Consider the following 21,623-nt stretch of genomic DNA (forward strand, 5'->3'; position numbering starts at 1 on the left):
TTACTTATCAAGTAGAAAAATATCCATCTCAATTAAGTTCAGCCCATTGATGATTATCTGTTTTAATTTATTTAGTTATTACAGCTGTGAAAACAAGCAGACAGGTTAACTGTACTCACATAAACCATTACATCTGACATTTAACAAAGATCACAGCTGACACTTTTCCAACGTGTAGATTTGTACTTGCGGATGCTGCTTCTGTTAGAATGGTTTCCAGGTGTTCAAAGCAGACATTGCAGAACGAAGAACTTGCCACTACAGTGAGACTGGAATAAGCACCTAGTTAAGAGTTGGACGTCAACACCTTTCATCCCTTTCTTCATTGTTCACAAACAGTGAAAAGCACATTCTTCCAGTATGCTTACACCGTCTCTTTTACAAATCAAATTCAACTTTGTAGTCAAGGGGAACACCAATTTGCATGGGAAAACAAAAGCATGAATACTTTCTTGATTGAGAGCAAACTGACCATTTATGTCACATCAAATTATTTTCTATTGGTACTTGAAAACTAAAGCCATTTTATCATGATGAGGATGATGTTGCAGGAATGAACTTCCTGTTGGAATCTGATATGTAGGAAATTGAGAACCAAAAAAGTAAGATAGAAGAATCACTACCTTAATTGTCAATTTTGTCTTGTGTGTCATACGGGGCAGTTTCTCTGACTTCACAGCTACAAAAGCCTTCATCTGTTGCTTTCACATGCTGAAGAGTGTTCCCCCATGACCACTATGAATTTAAATGTATTAACTGTGGAGTCCCTCTTTAAGCAATCAGGAAACAAAGTCGATTTTGGTGACAAACCCTCTTGTCCGCATTTTAGTTCATGAAGTAACGGAAGCATCATCAGGACATAACACAAAGCACTCAATACAAGCGTGTTGTGCAAAAGTGGGGGGAGAAAAAAAAACAGGAAGGGTGGAATGGCAGAAGACAAGAGACAAAGTATATTTCCAATTTTAAAGCCCCTGCTAAAGCTAAATTATAGTTCATGGCAAAGGAATGCAGAAACCACCAAGGTGTTTCCTGAAATATCCCCATTTATTAATGAGTGTTCATCACACAGAAGAATAATCATGGCAGTTATACTCAAGTGTGATTTTTTCTGAAGTCCAAGCCAATGACATTTTCTTTTTGGAGCTCTGCATGCAAATCAGTGGGAGGCCTGAGGTTTCACCAGCTCGTATCGGCCCACCTGCCCTTCCTGTAGAAGCTGACCGATGAGCTGGTCTTTATGTACTTTGCGACTGACTATCAGAAACCGCTGCCTGCCCTGTCCGTACGACTTGCTTCGCAGGCCGTACTTCTGAGATACCTGGTGGATCTGCTTGCGTTCGTCATTGGTGAGGTCAGTAGAGAAACGCAGGTCGTCCTGACGGTCTGAACTGACATAGTTTCGGATAATGTCGTCAATGTCGCGCTTGCTGAGCTGATTTCCAAATTTATCTGTGTCCATGCCCAACCCTTCCCTGGAGAACTGCTCCTTGACTCGGATAGGTTCTGCGATGCCCTCCCCGTCTCTGCCCAGACCACCGCCTTTCCAGCCCATCTTGCGAAGAAGCTGGTTTCCGATGTTGTCTTCTTTAATCTCCTGCCGTGTGGCTTCCTCCCCGGAACGAGCCAGGATCTGGGAACGGGATATGGCGTCGTTGTGACCCTCCTTCCTTAGGTTGGATTTCACCACAGCCTGTGTCTGCTTCAGAGTCGCTAGGGCCTCGGTTGCAGCAACGTGCTTCACAATTTTCTTAGGGCCGATACCTGCAGCTACATACTGTCCTTCCAAGTAAACTTCGCACCTCCAGCGATGGTCAGGAAGAACCGTGAACTTGTAATCAGCAGTCACTTTGTTGAACTGAGCCGTGTCATTGATGATGCAGATGGCGTTGTCAGAGTTTTCCAGGATAACCAACTCACTCAGATGTTTCTTTTTGACACCCTCTTGTCCAAAGCGTCCACCGCAGGAAACTGGTTGATTATTTCCTCTGGAATATTGTGACTGTTGCTGTTGTTGCTGCTGTTGTTGTTGTTGCTGCTGTTGCTGCTGCTGCTTCTGTCGCTGTTGTTCTACCTGATTCAGGCGAAGTTTCCTCACTGCTTCTTCAGCTGCAGCATGCTTTGAGCTCTTTTTAGTTCCAGTTGACTGTGCTACCAGTTCATCCTGGAGGAAAACGCTACAAAGCCAAGCACAATTGGGGAGCAGGTCGAAATTATAATCAATCTTCATGCGATTAAACGCTGCAGAGTTATTGAGGATGCAGATGGCGTCATGAGCATTCTCCATAACCACAAACTCAGACCAGTGCTTGCGTTTGTCAGGCTCATACTGGCCCTTGGAGCTGGGCGTTGGTTTATCCTCAGGGTTACGGAGTGGCGGTACAAAGGCCGGGGTCGGGCTCTGCACCTGGCATACAACCATATCATTGACAATAGAGTGTTTGTATCTACGCTGCACAACGCGGATCTCCACTGGTTTCAGGAAGAGTTTTACAGCCTGCTCAGAGGCACGGTCCCTGGCTCCATTTTTACTACCGGAGTACCCAGTAGCAAGATACACGGCCTGACATCTCAGTTCACAAGCATAACCGTCCGATGGTACTTTCCTGTTCTTCGGCAGGTCAGCATGAGGAATATCTTTCATATTGACATAAATATACTCGGGATTGGTCTTGCAGGCCTGGATGCTGCGGCTCAACATGAAATTGTAATTCGGAGAGTCACTTCCCGTCATGAACATGGGGTCTCTGAACGAAACGGCCAAGGCAGAAGCCACATTTATAACTAGCCTTTGCTTCTCATCCACTGTTGACTGGGGTATGGCAAGGGGCTGCGATGAAGAGAGGGGGCTGCTGCTGCCTGGGCTGTTGTAGATTCTGTTGAATGGCCTGTTCGATGATGGCCTGTCCTGATGTCCAAAGCCTAAACCTTGACGTCCTGCATCCCAGGTACCTGATCTGTTCCCTCCCCTATATCCGTTGTATCTTTGTGGCTGAGAAAAGGACTCCGAGCTTCGAGTGGTGTCATACTTGGCTGTGTAGTCCTGCTGTGTTTTTTCCATATAATTTGAGCTAGAACCCCTTCCTCCATAACCTAACCCACTTGTACCACCTGAAGATACATCCCTGTCCCTATCTCTATGGGAACCCCAAGAGTCAGAACTGTATGACGGCACTCTGTCAAAAGCAGGCTTCATGGAGGAGGAGCCGTGACCTCGAGCACTACCGCTATAGGAAGGTTGTTGCAAGTCCCATTGTCTCCCACCGTATGGCTCGCCTCTCCTGCGATCTTTGTCGTTTTCCTTCTCATCGGTGCCAGGCCCTCCGCTACTACCACCACTGACAAAGTGTACCGGCTCAAACCTCGGCCTCGGACCGAATTTAGACACAGGCATTTTCCTCATGGGCTCGTCTCCTGCAACCAAGGCACACATAAAAGAGTTATTAGGAACCCAAAAGGATGTCCGATTTATGTATGGCTGTTACAGCTGACTACACTTTACTTCATCAACATTGGGATAAAAAAAAAAAAACAGAAAAATTACTTCCATTGTTGGTGAATTTCTGTGTTCAACTGAATGTTGGGGGCAGGACTTTGTGTTTCAGAGGAAGTCGAGGAGGATCAGAATGTGGTGGTACATGTTGCCAGCTGTATGCGAGGATGTCATGGCTATGACAGTAAAACTGAATTATATTTTTATTGAGAAGAGAATAAAATGCAAGATGATATTTAACTTTGCTTAATTTTTTTTAATTGATTTCCTTCCTTATATTGTTTTAAGATGCAACATTCAGGAGTTTTACTTGAAATCCACATATTTACTTATTTTTTGAAATTGGATTTTATATCATGTGAGAAAATCTGTTCTTGTTCCGAGTATTTTAATACATTCTGATTAGTCAGCTGTTCTTTCTGAAGGACTTTAAATGATAATACAGGTTGTCAACAATGAGCCAAATAATCAGCATGTGCACCAGAGCCAAAAATCTGTTATCGGTTGGGCTCCAAGATAGATCTAAAAGCTTTAAGTGATGCATGGTTTGGTTAGATTGTCCGCAAATCAGTTATTGATCATTTACAAGCAAAGTGTGGCATTTAAGTTTGACATTATGAGACGTGTGTAGCATACAGAGACAGACAGGCATCATAACACTTACTGCCATCCGAAGTAGTATGTCTCTTTTTAGCTTCAGAACTATGACTTGGGTCAAAAGAGGGCATTTCGCCAATGCCCGTCCCTTCTGCCATCACCAGCACAGTCCAAGTCAAACCCGGGCCATACCTAGTTGGAAAATGGATCACAAGTCTGTCAGGAGAATTAACACAGATTAAACATGCAGGCTCAGGCGTGTGTACATAACGGGTTAATACTCCATGCTGGCCGCAGAAACCCCAAACATGCGCCTGTATACACCACACTCCGAGCAGCATTCATTACAAGAACATAAACCGTTTTTCCCTGGACGAAAAGCGAACTTATACACGTAGCAGGAACGTTTGTAGTGACATTTTGTCATTCCAAAACAAGGCCCTCAAAGGGTGACGCAGTAGGCCGACGGTCCAACATCCCGGCCATCTGACACGGAAATGCGTTCATCAAGCTCAACCGCAACAAATTACAATAACCTTCATTTTATTTATTGTGCCACATTCTTACCTTCAGCCTTTAGCCTTGGTCGGACTAACGTACGCGTCTCTCAGCTGGGCAACAAACCGGAGATACGTTTAAGATGAACCGGCGGCAATTATTATCTTGTTAGCCTCTTGTGCTAACTAGCGTTAGCAGGATGTAGCTAACCTAGTTCCCATTCAACAGCGACTTTTGATATTAACTTTTTTTGTGGAAGTCTACCCGCACTTAGAAGTAACCGACGCGGACTTTTGGGTTATCAAACACACAGACGGAGAGTTGGAGTGCAGTACAAAACCCAAGAGAAGCTACAAAAACACAGTGAAGTTGCATACAGCATCCATTTTCTGGTCCAGCATCGGCAAAATCATGGCGTCTGTCACCGCACTGGCCCACAATGCTTTGCCGCCGGACACTCGGAGGCGAAGCACATTTGACTGCTGCTGCCGCTCTACCCCACATGAAGTCGTTCACAATTGATAATAAATCTAAATAAAACAATACATGAAGCAAATATATAAAGTGGAAGCTGGGTGTGTAGTTTGGAGCCAGATTACGGTTACCCGGGGAGTCCACACTAACCCTTTTTAAATTAGTATTCTGACCTATTTTCCTTATTTTTATACATTAGTCTTCCTCTAAAATGGATCGTCCTCGTTTTATCTCGGTTATCTAAGCACAATACTCCGTTACGATGAAACAGCTTTTAAAATGGCCCTGAAATTACTAAAATAAGAAAAAAAAATAGTTGTTAAGGATCGAAACCCTATTTTCAATTTGTTTCTGTGTTTCTTCCCATTGTGTATATTCATTCCGGTAATACTAAAATAAGTGATTGTAATATTTTTTTTGTATTCATAACACGTGTCGCATTATAGATACTGTATGATGACAATATGAGCACAGAGATGTGATGAGTTTTAGAAATTATTTGGAAATATAATTTGGGTAATATATACATTTTAAAGGATTAATTATACTACATTCTATGTGGATGCAACAAAATATTTGTCTTTGAACTTAAAATTTTATCTGGATGTATTCAGTTTTAAGTTTGCAAACCACTGAGCTAAATATCAAGACAAAAACTGACATTATACACATCACAGATGCAATAGCACAGTAAGAAAGGCAGTGAAAAAAACAAAAAGCGTAGTATGTTTAAGTTCATATTTTTATTGAAAATGTACATCAATGGAATCAAACCAAAGTAAGATACTGAATAATCTGTACTAGTGTGGGAGAGCAATTGACTACAAGAGGTCATGGAAGATGCTAGAAAAAAGTATGGCATTTTCTGACACCAAAATGTCACTTTACACTCAGTCACATCCAACGATCATAGGTAATAAACAACAAATCTCCACTTCAATACACAAAATATATCCTTATAAATTATATAAATGCATGAGTATTCTTCAATACTTCTATCTGGGATTCAGTTCAAGTCCAACTTATACTAACATTTGGCAAAATGAGTTGAAACCATAGGACAGAGCAAATATACATTAATAATATGCAACATTTGACCGAAACAGCAATGAAACTGCAATAATGAACTATCAAGGGGTAAAAAAACTAAAACAAAAAAACAAGCAGGTCAAAGGTCAAGATCACAGCAGCAATGAAATAAAAAGATGCATGCAAAATATAGAATAAGCTGGTGATTATAAAAACCCAATGTGTAAAGGCCATTACATGTGACCTCCATGGTATTCAATCATGACATGTAAACATGAGTTCCATCATTTCTCAAATGAAGTACTGAGGATAAATATTGCTTTGGCTTTTGCGTGATTATGACTCCAATTTTATTTAGCTTTCAGCTATGTTGTGTCTGCGGTGGTTTGATGGTTAAATGGAGGCAGATTTCCATTTCAAACTGTGCCAGCTTCAAGAAGTAAAACCATTACTATTCATTTGTACTATACTTCAAAACATATTTTACATAGAGAAGTAAGAGTAGCTGTCATTGAATTCATTTTTCTACAGCAAACCGTGATGTTTCCATAGCTAACGTCATGTGTACTCTATAAAGAGCCAGCGTTCCCATTGAAAAGATGTGTGCATAGTGCAGGTCATTGTAATTTATCTTAAACTATGAGTCATGTAAACGGGTGATTTGTGGTTACTGACACAAACAAACCTCTTTATATACACTAGACAAAGCAGCAGATTGAGTTGTGCCTGGTGCCCAACCTGCCTGCATTTATGTTGGTTAAGTGGTCAAAAATACCATGTGAGTGCACATTAGGCCATATTCAACAAAGGAGATGCAATGGAAGGAAAAAAAAGGTTGATACAGTGAGAAAGACAGGAAGAGGTATTGGGTGCTTAGTTCTTGCTGAAGCTGCAATCCCCTCTTCAGGTGGTGAAGACAGATTAAAAGAAGCTAAAGAGAGAATGAGAAAGAAGGGCAGCTGTTAGAGGATTTGCCAGAGCAGAAAATCTTACAAAACTTTAGATCTGAGGTCAAAGATTTAGACGTCAAACTCATGTCAGAGAGCAAAAAGTCATTCCCTAGTTTCACTATCATAAGGACGGAATGGGTGGTCGTGGTGGTGTGACAATCCAGCATGTTTAAACAGTATATGAAGTATAAAATGATGACAGGAATGATGTGCCTGCTGGTGACGCCGCATAGTTAGTTTTCAGCAATTAATACATTTTTGGATGTGTTAAAAATCACATTAGTCTACTTTGTATCTGAACCACTGAAGTTGGTTACAATCCAAACATCATTTTATGGATCATTCCCCTGACAATTTCGAAAGGAAAACGTGTGATCAGTTATTGGAAATGCAAAGCAAAAACATCGCAGCCACACATGTTAGACAGACAGTAAAGCAAGAATTAAAATTGCACAGGATGATGAGGTTAGAGCAGCAGTGAAATAGAGATACATTTGAACCCATATTATGCAAAGCAGACAAAGATTAAGAAACCCTGAAGGGTGGGGGTCCACAAAGCCTCTGGTCACAACTGAGGTACTCAGTACCCACAAAGGCTGGTCCCTGAGGGCCGAGGACCTACTCAGTGCAGAGCCAGGGATTACTGCAAAGGAAAGTGAATACACACAGACGAGTGAGCTCTAGGTTAGGAGGAGGGAAAGGAACACAACCCTGATGATCTGCCACTGCATGGTCCCAAAGATGAAAAAAATAACAGTTACTGGTTTGAGGTTATGGCTTCACTCTGTCAAAAAGGCAACAAACATGAATTTTTGATATTTCCTTATTAAGCATAGCTGTGAGAAATGATATTACTTGGAAATAACATGTCCTCTGAATTGTGAATAAAGATGAACCACTTTTTGTTCACTTCAAATCCAGCATTTCCCCACTTTTAGTGAGTTTACAGCAACATTTCTCATACACAATGATTAAGGCCACAGTTGTCATATTGGTGAAAATTGGCCTTTATTTTCTTTTGATATAAACGACTCTTTTGATATGGAACACTGATACAAACACTGGTTCCAGGCAGGACGATGGACATCATTAATAGGATAAATGACTTTTAAGTGTGCCCTAATAAAGAATAAAATAAAAAGGTTACAACTGCACTGAACAGGCACATCATATATAAAAAATATATATATATATACTGTATATATATAAAAAGGAAATCACATTTGTGTAATAAAAGTGCAAATGTGAAAGCTAATACAAGAGCGCACATAACACATGACAAGGAATGAGTGTATGGGAGGAGTGAAGAAAAGATCAAGCTCATATCTACTCATGCATGAGGCTAAAATGAAACCACATCTGCAATAATTATGCTGTATATACATCTATAAAAACCTATTAAAAGCCCAATTGTATTCATACTCTAAATCTCAAAGAATTACAGCTGATTTATTACATAAGATTGCGGATTCTGTATTGTAGTCTGCTGTGGATGTCAGACTAAACACGGCGACGTCCGCATGGCTGATGCACGTTTCACTTTAGCCTCATCACATTTCTGCCCATCACAACAGTAGTCATGTATGTTAATGTTGAAAGCACACTCCATCATGCAGAGAACGAACCTGAAGTGAAATGCACTTCTTTTTTTGTATATCTATATTACAAAAGTGCCGAATAACTGCTTGTATAAAACCACAGAAAAGACAAGCACCATTCAGCAAATAAGAGTGGTGTAATTTTAACAAATAAGGAGTCAAATTGATAGCAAAGGCTCAGGGGTCTTCCACAGAGCAGGGGGACATGTAGGGGGGTTGGATTATGGGGGGGAGGGGGGGTTGGGTGCAGGTGGGGAGGGGGAGGGTACTGTAAGGATGATGGGGTGGAAACTCATTCACAGCAGGAGGGCCACAAGGGAGCACTTTTACAGGAATCCTAGGCTGTAAATGAGAGAGAAGGGCTGTTATTTCTTTCTTTGCGTTAAAAACATCAGGATACACACAGGATTCACATCAATGACATCACAGCAACATTAGTAAACAAATGGCAACATGCTGTTCCAGGCACTGCAGCTGCAAAAGTTTAGTGTAAAGACGTCAGTATGCTTCAACCAGAAATGTGTGTAGAACTATTCATTTGCTTAATTGAAGCTGACAAATGCAGCTTGTTTCTCTATATTTTGCTCAGTCAATCAAAAGCATCTAATTTTCATCTGATCTGACAGTTTGGAGCTGGTTGTGGAGTTTACAGCTTGCAGGACAGATGTCTACTGTCACTTTGCCTCTCCCCAGCGGTTGAGACACAACATCTCTTGTGTATTCGGCGGGACGGTGGGGCGGGAGCAACTTTGGGTGTGCGGGGGTCGTCATATGGCCGCGAGATCAACAAAACATGTCATCTCTACAAACAGGGACGGGCCCCTGAGGCTGTTTGCTGCACTGGTGTGACCTGTGAAGTCTTGGCTCGGCCTTGAATGGCTCTTTGTGCCGTGGCGGGGCGGGGCGAGGACTTGGGAGCCCCACAAAAAAGAGACTGTTGTTAGATCTCAGCAGGCAGATGGGACAGTACATCAGATGTGAGTGTTGGGTGGGTGGGGGTCTAATAAACTGGTTGATTTAGAGGCTGGTAACAGACTGTGAGTGCCGCCAGCTTAAGGAGATGATCTGCAGATGTAACTCATAATGTACTGAAGGGACTTCAAGACTAAAACATTTTCGCGCATGTGTGAATAAAGGCGTTTCAAGGTTGTTCATGATTCAATTCCACTGTGGGTAATGAGATATTCTCTTGCTTTCATTTTAAAGCCATTCTGTCCTCGTAGGCCAAAATTTGCAATGATGGTGGTATATTTAAGGATGAAGCCTTACCAGGAAAGGTGCCCCATGCAGCATGCAGCAAGTGTGGGAGGGGTTAACTGGAAAACATTATGGATGCAACATGGGTGACACAAACACTCACAGCACAGATTCACATTTACACCACATGCAGGGGTAACAAACGACTCTCCCGGCGACTGAAGAAAACAATGACTGGCCTGAAGGTTAATGAGACGTAAACGTAATTAGAATCCTTACAAAAAAACACTTTGGAGGTGCAAGACAACTCTAGTCTGACTGATCGGTGACCCACAAACAAAGCATAACAACACAAAGCCTGCACAGGTGCTCTATTGGAAGGGGGAGTTTATAAAGAGAAGGAGGTGGCTGTGAAGAGGATAAATTCAAAAAGGGAAGAAGTGAAGCAACAACAAAAAGAAGGGACCTTCTCTGCGCAAGTGTCTTCTTCCTTTTTTAACAGGCACGGAGTCACATCAGCTTCAACACACAACCAGCAGTGATTACCAACATGAGAGCAACAAGGTGAACAGCATACTGCAACCGCGCACGGACACATTAACGGAGATTGCGTTCTCACAAACACCCCGTAAGTGAATCAACTCTCTCGCCATAGAAACTGGAAAGAAACACGGTGCGAGATATCCAGAGATGATTTGGGGAAAAAGACAGATTAAATACAGACATACATTAATACCGGTTCTGGATTTAGGTCGAGAAAATCGGCTGCTGCAACTGACAAAGAAGTGATCAGTGAGGGGAGGGGGGAATTTCCAGACATGTCGCAACGTTAAAAATACGATGTGTGACTTTGAAACAAAAGGTAAATCATTTATCAGTCCTTATCAGTTAATAAATAAAGTCTAATCGACGTCTGTTAAGAGCGTTGGATTTTATGGTCAGTTAGCGTTTAATTGCAGTGATTTCTGAGTGGAATCTACAGCTCACAGTTGGCCCCTAATCAACTATTCAGGAGAGGACAGCTCATCACTTTCTCTCCTCTCACTCCTCCACACTGCCTATTAACTGTGAGTCCTCCTGGCAAAAGTCCAACACTGTCAATATTCTCTGTTATTCTATGTGTGGGGGGGGAAACCAGGGGCGCTTGTCTATCTCAGAAGTAAAAGAGCAAAGTGACAGCAGGAGGGATTGCTGCTCCAGTATCTACCGTTCAATTATACACAGCTACGGGAAGATTATTAATGAGCAGTGAGGTGAAAACCTTGAAGTGCTTAGTGTGATATTAGTGGGACAGACCGAAACTAAGCCCCGTCTGCAGCGCAAAGTCAACTGAAAGCTCAGATTTCGCCTGAAAGCAGCAAACTGATATAAAGCACATAGTCCCCAAAGGCCTTTAAAACAACTTTGCACATTTATCAGCAATGGTATCCATGGTTTCACGTGGACTTTTACCCCCAAACAAAAACTGTCATTGTAAGAATATCCCGTGCTTTTCCAAACCTAATTCCATTGGAGGTGGTTTCCTGTATGAGGGTAAAAACAGAGGGGAAGATTACTATACTTACTTTTTCCTCTCTTTTTCCCTCTTAAGTGTGGTGGAGCCCCCTGCCTGCTGGGCTTGGTTCTGCAAGAGTTCTGCAGCAGTCTTTTTCTGTTTGAACATGTTCAGTTCATCATCCAGGGACTTCTTCTTCTCCTCCAGTTTCTTCTTTTCATCCTGGTGGAGCTTCTTCAAACGGTCAAACTTCTCATGGAGCTGTGTGTTGGAAACAGAACATGTGTCAATCAGGACAGAGACAGAAAATGACGGCGAATGGTTATTCAAAACAGGGTTTGGTTTCAAGTGCAATGATGCAAATACATGTGTTTGTGTGTTGTGCACCTGTGTCGTGCCTACACACCTCTTTCTCTGCTTCTTTGAGCTCAGCCTCCTTCTCCTTGACTCTCTGGACAAACATCTGCCTCATCTCCTCTTCCTTTTTCTGCAACTCACCCATGAATTCATTCCTTTTGGCTTCATACGTCTCCTGCAGACTGGGAAAGAAAGGAAAACAATTCTAAAAATGTATACTAGCATGTCATCTGATACTGTCTTCAAACACTTGGGGGTGGGTGGGCAGAAAGGAAGAAGAGACACCAATGAATAACAGCAACACTACACTGAGCCAGAATTTGCATTTTACACCAAAATATAAAAAACAAACTCGAAGCAGCTTTGAGTTTTCTACCTGAAGGGTTTGCTGTCGGGGTCCGTGTCCTTGAAGCCCATCTCTTCCAGTTTGCAGCGGCGGTAGAGCTCATAGTGGCGCGTGTGCGTCTGCTCTCGCAGGTCTTCCATGTTCACTCTGATGAGCATTTCCCTCAGTTTGACAAAGTCACAGTGATTCTCGTTCTCCACTGCCAGAAACACATAAAACAGAGACAGTTTTACCCAAAGTGTCAGAAAACATCTTTTCCTGTGCAGCATCTTGTACGTGTGCAGTGCCAAAACAGAAAACGCAAGCATCACTCAACCTTTCACAAAGTGCCACAGCGGATAATGTGGAAGATAATGACAATAATCATGATTTCAGAGAATAATTTGCAGACTCACTGCTTTATTCAAACTACTTAATAGAATATTGTCCATGACATGCAGCTTGGCTAGAGATGTGGACACGTGACTGAGGCTTACAACCATTTTCACACTGACCATGCGACATCCCGTGAATACACGCATGCATGCCTCCATAGACACACACACACACACAAGTACTCACAATCATGCACAGTTACGGGCAGAATGAATCAAAGTCAGAAAAGGCCTGAGGGAAGAAGGCCTGGGAAGGATTAGTCATATGCATCCATGCTCACGCGGCCTGCTGATAATAATTTAGATGTGAGGCTGTTGTGAAACCTAATTATAGATCTCTATACATTTCTTATACTCACACAGCAAGTACAGCTATTATCCATTTCTTCCCAATCACACAGTGTTAAACGTTTAATAAATGAACAGAAACATCAATGTCATAAATTGTTAATCTGTATGATGCACATAGAGGAGAACTAGTAAGAGCTGCTGCAGCTGTGACGTACAGCAGCTAAATGAGGTTATATAACCGTTATCAGCCAGTTTGCTGCAGCTGTTACAGTCAAGAAGGAAGAAATGGAGAGGGAGCACGCTCTGGTTTCCTGTGCAGGATGTGACTCAAAGCCTTACCCTGCACGGTCCCCCAGGGATACTGCCGGGCCTTCACCATCTTGTTCCCAATCTTCACCTCCTCTGTGCTCCCCACCACTGCAAATGGCAAATGACCCTGTGGAGGAGAGGAGAAAAAGAAACCTCAATGTTGTTGGTATGTCGCCATTCACACCTGAGAGCTCTGCTGCTTCTCCCAACATACCGCAGCAAATCCACAACACATACAGAAACAATACATTCAGCACATGTCAGGTATCAGGAATCAGGGCTAATCCTAAAACTCTGGTTAGGAATGTAACAAGTCTACAATGAAACAGAACATTAAGCCGAATGCTATTTAAATGCACTTAACAGGGTCATTTGGAAGCAGTTGGGTCTGAAATCAATACACAACTCTCACAGGAAGTTTTACAGCCTTTTATCAGGACCGGAGCTACGGTCAGACCACACACCAGAGGACCAAGGGGGGACACGCTCTAACAGAACCAGTCAGGCTCAGTTAATGTCTCCGCTTATACAATATCAGTCATCATAAGCTCGTCTGTCAGCGGTCACAGGCCCTTTTCCCCCCCACATTGGCAGCTTCCCGACTGTGCTGCTCTAAAAAACACTCATCCCTGACTGAGCCTGAGCAGACACACACACACTCTGTATGTCCTCATTCTGCGTAACATCTTGTTGTGACGCAGAATGCTGTTCACACAAACCAGAATTTGTCAAATTGTCAAAGGCGCACGCAAGGAATCTGCCTGATTACTTGGATAAATTGCAGAGAATATTGCCATTAATTGCGTCTTGAGAGAATATTGACCTCATAATCAGGTGTGACTCCTCATTAGAGTTTGAATCTTACATTCATAGTGGAGTTGATCTCTGCCACAGACTCGTCATCGATGGGAAACTGGTAGATCTGGACTCCGTTGCTGACCAGCTCACTGGTGATTTTGATCTTGAACTTGGCCAGCTCGCTCTTCGAGATGGCATCGGACTTGGCAATGATGGGGATGATGTTGACCTGTAGGTGAGAGAAAGGAAGGATTTTATGAGGGCGTTAGGATGACACATTTTAAGATATGCAGCTTAATATAGAGAAGCTTCCAGCAGCCTGTCCATGCTGAGATTTGTGTAGCTTGTATTTTTCTAGACACCGATACAAATCAAGTCTTCAGGGAGAGATAAGCGATTTAAAAACAGCTGTTTAACATCTAGGTTGTATTTCGTATATACTCGCAACTGTAAACGTGTAATTCCACGTTTCCATGACTGGATGCTGAGGGATGAAGTGAAGTTTTACAGAGCAAGCTGTACAACGAGCTGTGGCTCTATTTTTAAAAGGCACAGCAAAAAAATGCTCTTGCTCCAGGGATCTTCGCAAATCAGGCCTACAGTATTTCTGACAATTACACATTCTTAAGCACAGAGATAAAAATAGCAAACGCAGCAAAGATGGCCACAGGGCTCAACCTTCTGCTCCACATCTCTTAAAACCTCTCCAAACATGGTGTTAACTGTCAGACTCTGTTGACTTTACCAACATTTACGTTATCCGTGTTGGATGTAATCACAATGGGAGACAGAAAGGGAGAGATGGATGGATTGTCTTTGCTTCAGCTGAGCAAGAAGGAGGAGGCAAAAACAGTCAGAGGATTTTTTCCAACATGCCAGCAGAAGGCAGATGAAAACTAAGAGACTCTCACTCCTACTCAACTGTTCTCAGCGTGCCAGACCACCTACACGATGCCTGTAAGGCTCGCAAACTAAGAGCCCCCACAAGCAACAGCCAAAGACTCTAAGGGCCATTTAAAATAACAAAATACCGATCCACAAAAGGGGGAAATTCCAGGTCACGAAAGAGGTCAAAGTCAGCGTCAACAAGAGATGGGCAGTGCTGAATCTGGTGGGGATTTCATGTCCTGCTTGAGCTGAGTGATGTTCGATCGCCCCTTGCTGGATGTGTTCACAAGCGGAGGCTCTGCACCGGATCACAATGCTGCGAGAGCTTGCTGGAGGCCACAGCTGCTTTGGCAACCACTGAGGCAGCTCTTTGTGCAAGAGCCAGGAGGTCCATGCAAATAAGCTCCTGGGGAAAAGGACCTCACAGCGACGCGACGGTAGCATTTCACAGCTGACCTACACCGAAGCGGCAACGAGGCTGGAGCCAACATGTATGCAGGCAGATGGCATGGAGAGGTTTATGACCCATGACTAGAGTGGCTGGATGTGCAAGCAGCAGCAAAGCAGCAGCGAAATTGCAGTGTACCACATCTTGATAGCGTGCATATTAAAACTCTGATTCTAATTTGATTCAAGTAATAAACTAATTATTTAAAAATTACATGAACACCATAATCAGATTGAAATTGGCATAAATCAACATTGGTGTACTGAGAGTAACAGACCTTGATGAGGAGATTGAAAGTGGATTTAAACGAGCAAATAAACGCTCCACTGGTTTACAATCAACTTGACATGCACTCAATACTTAATTAAAGGGAAAATGCGATTATACATGACATGTTGCGTAAGCGAAGTATGGAGTGAGTCTGCCCAGTGAGGAGATGCAGGCAGCGGCGGTCCTCTGATTAAAACATTTACATGCCCGAATACATCGATAAACAACTGCACAATCTAGGTGAATAAATTCTGACAGAAGCACCAAGTTAGAACCATGTAGTCTGTAGTGTCGGTCACCTTGCTGTCAAGTTTCTTCATGGTCACTAAGTCCAGGGACTTGAGCGAGTGTCCCGTGGGGGCGATGAAGTACAGGCAGGCGTGGATGCGGGTGTCGTGGTAGCTGTGTAGCGTCCGCTTGATCTTCAGCTCCTCCTGCAGATATGCTTCAAACTGGGCATCGATAAACTCCACGATGGACTTGTAGCTGTGAAAAAGAGGAAGCAGATTTGAGAATGTTGGATAAATAACAAGATGGTATTGCAAATTGGCCGTGAAATTGAACACTTGTTTATCTCGGCTCCATGTATTTCTGATGTAACTGCTATTGGTTTAAAGAAAATTAATAGCAGAACAGATTAAATAATAGCCTTTGGAGAACACATAAAGGAGTGCAGCCCCACAGGAAGCTTCAGAGGCGTCTACATACACGTGTACACACTCTGCCTGTAGCAGCTCATATGACGCGAGTGTATGTGTGCTTGTAGTAAAGCAGTAGTCTGAGTCCCTCCGTGTTCAACACTTGATACTGGCATTCAGTGGGACTTCTAGAAGCTACCGCAACCTTCTCACAGGCCTAGTATGCCAAGTATGACATCATCCTCAATCCAAACTGGCTCAATAAACAGGGTTAGCGATCACATGAAAGGGAGCAAACCTGATAACGAGATCTTATGCTTGATGGAATGCTTTGGATCAGACTAAATAAAAAAAAATCTGATCATTTCAGCCTTCAGCACAAAGACTCACAATGTTCTAGACCCGTCTATTGATCTGAAAACTCACACAATGAAAAGACTGTGAAAAAAACTGAAAATGGAGACTTGATTCCACATCAAGGGACTGTTTGGAGGATAAGGACTGAATGAAACCTGACCTCACGGAAGGCTTGGCAAGCTCACCGAGTAATTGTATCTGAGGACTGTCGAGTACGGATTGCTGCCTAAGCTCCAATACTACTCACAGAAACAAAGCGTACTCACACACAAGGACTGTCAACTGTATTAAAAATGGACCTAGAGATGATATCATGATTTCAGAAACGTCCACATGCAACATTACTTTGATTATTAAGCTTGTGGTTTTGTTTAAAGCATATTTCCTCTCGAAGAGATGTAGCAAGACTACCCGGCCCTTTACCTGTCCTCTTTGTTGATCTGGTCTCCGAAGCCCACGGTGTTGACCACGGTGAGCTTGAGGCGCACGTTACTCTCCTGGAGTTCATAGGTGTTGGACTTGAGCGTCACCCCTGGCTGGTTGTGCTGGGTGGGCTCGCCTTCGAACTTGGTGTTGAACAAGGTGTCCATCAGCGTTGACTTCCCCAGACCTGTCTCACCTAGAAGACACAGAAAAGAAGGCCATCACTCAGGGCTGGAGAAAGTTACATGGATCTTTTTCACTATTTGGATCATTTCAATGTTATTTCCCCCTCCAATCATCTCATTACTCAAACTAAAATAGACCAGACAGCGGCAAAGAGGCAGAAATAAGTGCGAGTAACCCGATATAGAAAGTATGAACATGCTGCGCACAAATGTATTATTTTCAAATAGTTAAAGTGGCAGAAATACCAAACATAGTGTCTCATTTGCTGATATATTCTGACATCTGTTTACTGTTGGAGGCTGTCAGATGATTCCGTTACTATTCTGCCACTGCAAGAGAGCCTATTTTTGTTCACCATGGCCTGACCTACACTATAGGCTGGTGAGTTACAGTGGGACGTCTCACTTTGTCCCAAATTTCTAAACTTGCACTCAGAAATAGCGATAAATGTTGCAAGGAGGAATAATCGACAACGCAGAGCCCAATGTCCTGTTTGTGAGCACAGACGAGGTCACTGTGGAGAAGTCTTCCATGCTTGAGGCGATTTGGCGTCTATTTTGGAAGAACTCCAAGAACACACTGCAAATGGTGACAAATGGTGATTGAGAGTGGTGCCAAACGTGGAGATATCGATCAAAGCTTCAGAAATCACTGGTAAAATACACACCTTGAAGTGTGAAAGGAATGGACCCACACATCTGTAATTTTAGACAGCAACCAAAACTACAAAAAAAGCTGCTCGCATTTGCTAGCCTCAAGTCATTCTTGTACTACTGTGCAATGTTTTCTGTGTCACACAAAGGCATTTATATGTATCCCATTAGCTTCCACAAGCATGTCGTCTTTTCTTACAGCTTTCTCTGAAGCACTCCTTCTCTAAGACATCCAGATTGCAACAATGCAGGCACAAAATATGAATGATATCAATTGTGTCAATCAAAGTCGGAATAATCACACAATCACTGGGCTTTTTCCTTTTTGCAAAACATTTATAAATAAATGCTGCAAGGCCAGAAAATGGAAAAGATGAATATGTTCAGCTTGGAGGAGAGTCAAAGCCATAACATGAGAGACGACCACAAGGCATTTCCTACAATAACAATCTAGAAACTGTAAAACCAAGTGTGCGACACATTGCTGCAGTCATAACCAAACACTATGATGTGCTTTTGTTCTTGTTCGGATGCGTTACTTGATCAATAGCTACTGCTCTATACCCAGTACTAAAACAGTAAACAGGTCATCATAACCATCAGACATTTGATCTCCAACATCTCAACCAGGAATGCGGCGCTATGAAGTGTGAACAATTTGCAGGAGGGCGTGTGCGACACAGTTGTAAGGACATTATTGACATGTTGCACCGTCCTCACATGTCCTCCACTTTGTGTGATAAATGTTAGAACATGAACTTGAAATGAAAGAACAATAAAAGAGCGACAATAGGTGAAGGAGGAAGTTCACTCAAGGCACTACAGTTTAATGACATAAATAATTTTATGAATAATCTTTTACTGATCACGCTGGGGTCATTTCTTTCCTAAGTGCAGACCAAAGTGTCCTGTATCTGGAAACATTTGACTCAATAGGGGAGCCGGGGTTAAATCTAAATGGGTCAAATACTGAGTGGACTGATGTGTGTAGTGGAAAACAATGTCTGGTTTTCACAGAAGCAAAGTGTTTTTCGGCCCGAGGAGAAAGAGGAAAAACATTTCAGCACAATGCACTCACCAACACAGAGGATGTTGAAGCAGAATCCGTGATTCACAGACTTGTTGACCAGCTGGTCAGGCATGCTGTCAAAGCCAACATGGCCTGCCAGAGGAACAGCCCGGGCACCCTCTCCCTGCACACACACACACACACACACACAAGTAATCAATACAAAACATCAGCTAAATGACTATTAATCATCTACACACTGGTTTCTTTATTAACACTGCTTAATGTATATTTTTCTCATCATGACAACTTTTTTGTGACAAACAACAATTGCCTTGACATGAAGTAGTACTGTATTTGCTTATGTTAGTGTTTGAGACAAGGTTTCAGGTGCAGTCTGATTCACTTCCTGTTTCCTGGATTCTAGTTCGTGCTCATGTCTGACTCTGTTTAACCACAATGTACATATATGGGAAAGTATTGTATTTCATTTTAAGATAACATTGTAAAACACGACAAAAAATAAGCTGGAATGTACAGCGGCAACTTTATGAGATGAACCTGTACGATCCAACGTACCACACTTGTTATAAACCCTGCATTAGTGAAGCTCATAATGTTAAGGTCTTGTTGATACATTGTAATTTGTCCAACACATTCACATGCAAAAGAGGAACTGAATATTGTAAACACCCTTTAATACAATGCAGTCGAATTTCACAGCACACAATTACTGCTGAGCTGAATCAACACATCTAGGAGACAATGTCAACAGAACAGTTTATTGCCGTATTGTACAATATTGCCAGTATGTCGTCCATGTGGTGCATGTGATGTGTATCTAGGATTCTTAAGGTCACGAATTTTCGATTTGTTCCACTTTCACTCACTCTGCAATTGCACCGTTTAATGACGTCCATCTCTAGCTCAGCGTTACAGCTGAACACCACAGTGTTGAAGCATTGTTACTTGAGTGTGTGTGTGTTTGTGGGGGCGTGTGACTAGTGGTAAACTGAATCCTGCTTTTGCAGCCTATTTCCACATTACGAGGTGCAGGAAAGCAAAGAATTTAGATTACACGGCACTGCCAAAGCATTCAACCAGCTAGACCTCAGTAAACTGGCCATTATGTGGTTTAACATCACACAAAACTGCCTGGAAATGTACCTTGTGCTTTGGGGTATTGATGATGAATTTGGGACTCACTCTAAATTAACCCGACATACAATCTAGTGTTGCTGAGCAGTTGTGGATTATTTGGATAGTTGAAATTGGGTTTAAACAGCTGAAGGCCTGTTTGGAAAACGGAGTTTAATGTGAGTGGACAAACAGCCTTCAGCCTTCCTCCACAAGTGCAACATTCCTGAAACCATTCCTGCTTTTCAAGACACACACAGCCAACTTCCACACAGTGGTTTTTCATTCATTGAGCCACAAAGGGATATCAAACTACACAACCTCGCTATTCTGAGCACTTTCTCTGGCTTTAGTGGCTTCCCATTTTCCAAAACTAAATCCAGGCAAACTTTACACACACGCGTTGCAAATTGCAGGCCTATGTGTGTTTCTGTGTCTGGATCCACAAAGCCTTGACCAGCCAGAATATGATTTGTCCAGAACGATGTTTTCTATTCACGTCAGACAACGCCCGAAGGAAAGTTAACGGGGCTGACATGAAACAACATAACGGAAACGAGCACCATTGCTGTGCTGAACGGGGGCGTTGAGAATGAATGGCCTACCTACCGTGGGATAGGTACAGCAGGATAGACTTTTAGCGGATATAGACTACGTCCGATTTTGCCTAAAACCAAATACCATTCAGTGTGAAAGATAATGTTACTAACCAGCACATAAAGCTTTATATACATTTAGTTTAATCAATACATTTCAGCTCCCTCTCGATCAATCGTACGCTTAACGGTTAATTACAAAAAGACACATTTCGTACCCATAAACACAGACGCATAAGTCGTCTAATTATATATAATCAGAGTAAAATGCAATCTTTTTGATCATTCATTGTGCACTCCTGTTTGGGATGGAACACAGCCATGAAATACGGGTGGTTACTAGATACTTACTTAAAATCATATTCTGCAATGCAACGTTAATGGATACACGAAGGTGTGTTTAAACTAACGCAATATATAATGTATGTGTTCGCAGAGGTAACAGCATCCTATATAAAGCAGCATACTCACCGCTTGCCTTGCTATCTCGGTAGACGCCATGGCTGGAACCAAAGCTCTGCTGCTCACGAGAGGAAGCAACACTGAAAGAGGGCCTAGTAGGAATATACCATTGTGAAGCAGATATTTCTTTGCGAGTACCAATTGAATTACTGTACTGTCTCACTTTTATAGAGTACTTTTTTCAGTTTAATGTAGATATTATTTATACGATGTTCTTCTAAGAGTACATGCTGATTTCAAACAAACAAATACATCTATATTTAAAAGGCGCAGTACAGGCAGATGCCCCCTACATGACGGCTTTAATGGATCAGTCCAATCAGAAAGCCCATCGACAGATAAATAATAATGGAGATTTTTTTTTATGACTAAGCATGCAAAACTACACTTCATGGGACCATGCGCCGTTATGCGCTGCGATTTTCTGTGAATAACACTATTTAGTAATACAAACGTATAAGAAATGCTTGAACATAAGCTAATTTACTCAGAGTACTTAACATGCCGTGTAAGTAAACTGCTATATACTATGTAAATTATTGACAATATTGAAGAGTTTTTGTCTAAAATTGCCTAAAAGATAATGGGTTTATATTACAAAGTATAATATTATATAATATATGGAGTATGTAGAAATATATCAACTCTATTTTAGAATAAGAGCATTTAATGAAAGTGAAAATATAAGACGCAAACTCTCGACAGTGTATTTACACTGTAAATACATTGAAATGTTTAAATATGTATGTA

General features: G+C 42.2%; 2 protein-coding genes across 7 annotated transcripts; both read right to left on the bottom strand.

The window, feature by feature from the left end:
- Positions 1 to 52: 52 nt before the first annotated feature.
- nkrf (NFKB repressing factor) lies at positions 53 to 5,041 on the bottom strand. 2 transcript variants are annotated; one of them, XM_076149030.1, is made up of 3 exons: positions 4,966 to 5,041; positions 4,158 to 4,282; positions 53 to 3,414 (listed from the first exon to the last, which is right to left on the bottom strand). In XM_076149030.1, exons 1-3 carry the CDS (start codon positions 4,968 to 4,970, stop codon positions 1,160 to 1,162), a joined length of 2,385 nt encoding a protein of 794 aa, XP_076005145.1. In that variant the 5' UTR covers positions 4,971 to 5,041; the 3' UTR covers positions 53 to 1,159. The 2 variants fall into 2 exon arrangements, with proteins under 2 accessions (XP_076005145.1, XP_076005146.1); XM_076149031.1 differs by having other exon boundaries at positions 4,658 to 5,023.
- A 749-nt stretch (positions 5,042 to 5,790) lies between these two features.
- septin6 (septin 6) lies at positions 5,791 to 20,970 on the bottom strand. Of its 5 annotated transcripts, XM_076148962.1 has the most exons (11): positions 20,883 to 20,970; positions 18,748 to 18,862; positions 16,831 to 17,026; positions 15,712 to 15,898; positions 13,874 to 14,035; positions 13,039 to 13,135; positions 12,065 to 12,233; positions 11,738 to 11,870; positions 11,402 to 11,592; positions 9,909 to 9,955; positions 6,400 to 8,981 (listed from the first exon to the last, which is right to left on the bottom strand). In XM_076148962.1, exons 1-10 carry the CDS (start codon positions 20,910 to 20,912, stop codon positions 9,952 to 9,954), a joined length of 1,284 nt encoding a protein of 427 aa, XP_076005077.1. In that variant the 5' UTR covers positions 20,913 to 20,970; the 3' UTR covers positions 6,400 to 8,981; positions 9,909 to 9,951. The 5 variants fall into 5 exon arrangements, with proteins under 5 accessions (XP_076005076.1, XP_076005074.1, XP_076005077.1 ...); XM_076148961.1 differs by lacking the exon at positions 9,909 to 9,955 and having other exon boundaries at positions 5,791 to 7,022; XM_076148959.1 differs by lacking the exon at positions 9,909 to 9,955 and having other exon boundaries at positions 5,791 to 7,684.
- Between the last annotated feature and the right edge of the window lie 653 nt (positions 20,971 to 21,623).

The sequence above is a fragment of the Genypterus blacodes genome, unplaced genomic scaffold (assembly GCF_046128005.1).
Source record: "Genypterus blacodes isolate CSIRO-AG114 ecotype Tasmania unplaced genomic scaffold, CSIRO-AGI_Gbla_v1 ptg000044l_1, whole genome shotgun sequence".
NCBI lineage: Eukaryota > Metazoa > Chordata > Actinopteri > Ophidiiformes > Ophidiidae > Genypterus > Genypterus blacodes.

Bases quoted from the DNA above. Each gene is read 5' to 3' on its own strand.
- nkrf (XM_076149030.1), bottom strand. The intron at 3,415-4,157 runs GTAAGTGTTATG...CCTTGGTTGCAG, and splicing joins ACATACTACTTCGGATGGCA to GAGACGAGCCCATGAGGAAA.
- septin6 (XM_076148959.1), bottom strand. From the start codon at position 20,912: ATGGCGTCTACCGAGATAGCAAGGCAAGCG. The intron at 18,863-20,882 runs GTGAGTATGCTG...GTGTGTGTGCAG, and splicing joins CCGAGATAGCAAGGCAAGCG to GGAGAGGGTGCCCGGGCTGT. The intron at 17,027-18,747 runs GTGAGTGCATTG...TGTGTCTTCTAG, and splicing joins CTTCAACATCCTCTGTGTTG to GTGAGACAGGTCTGGGGAAG.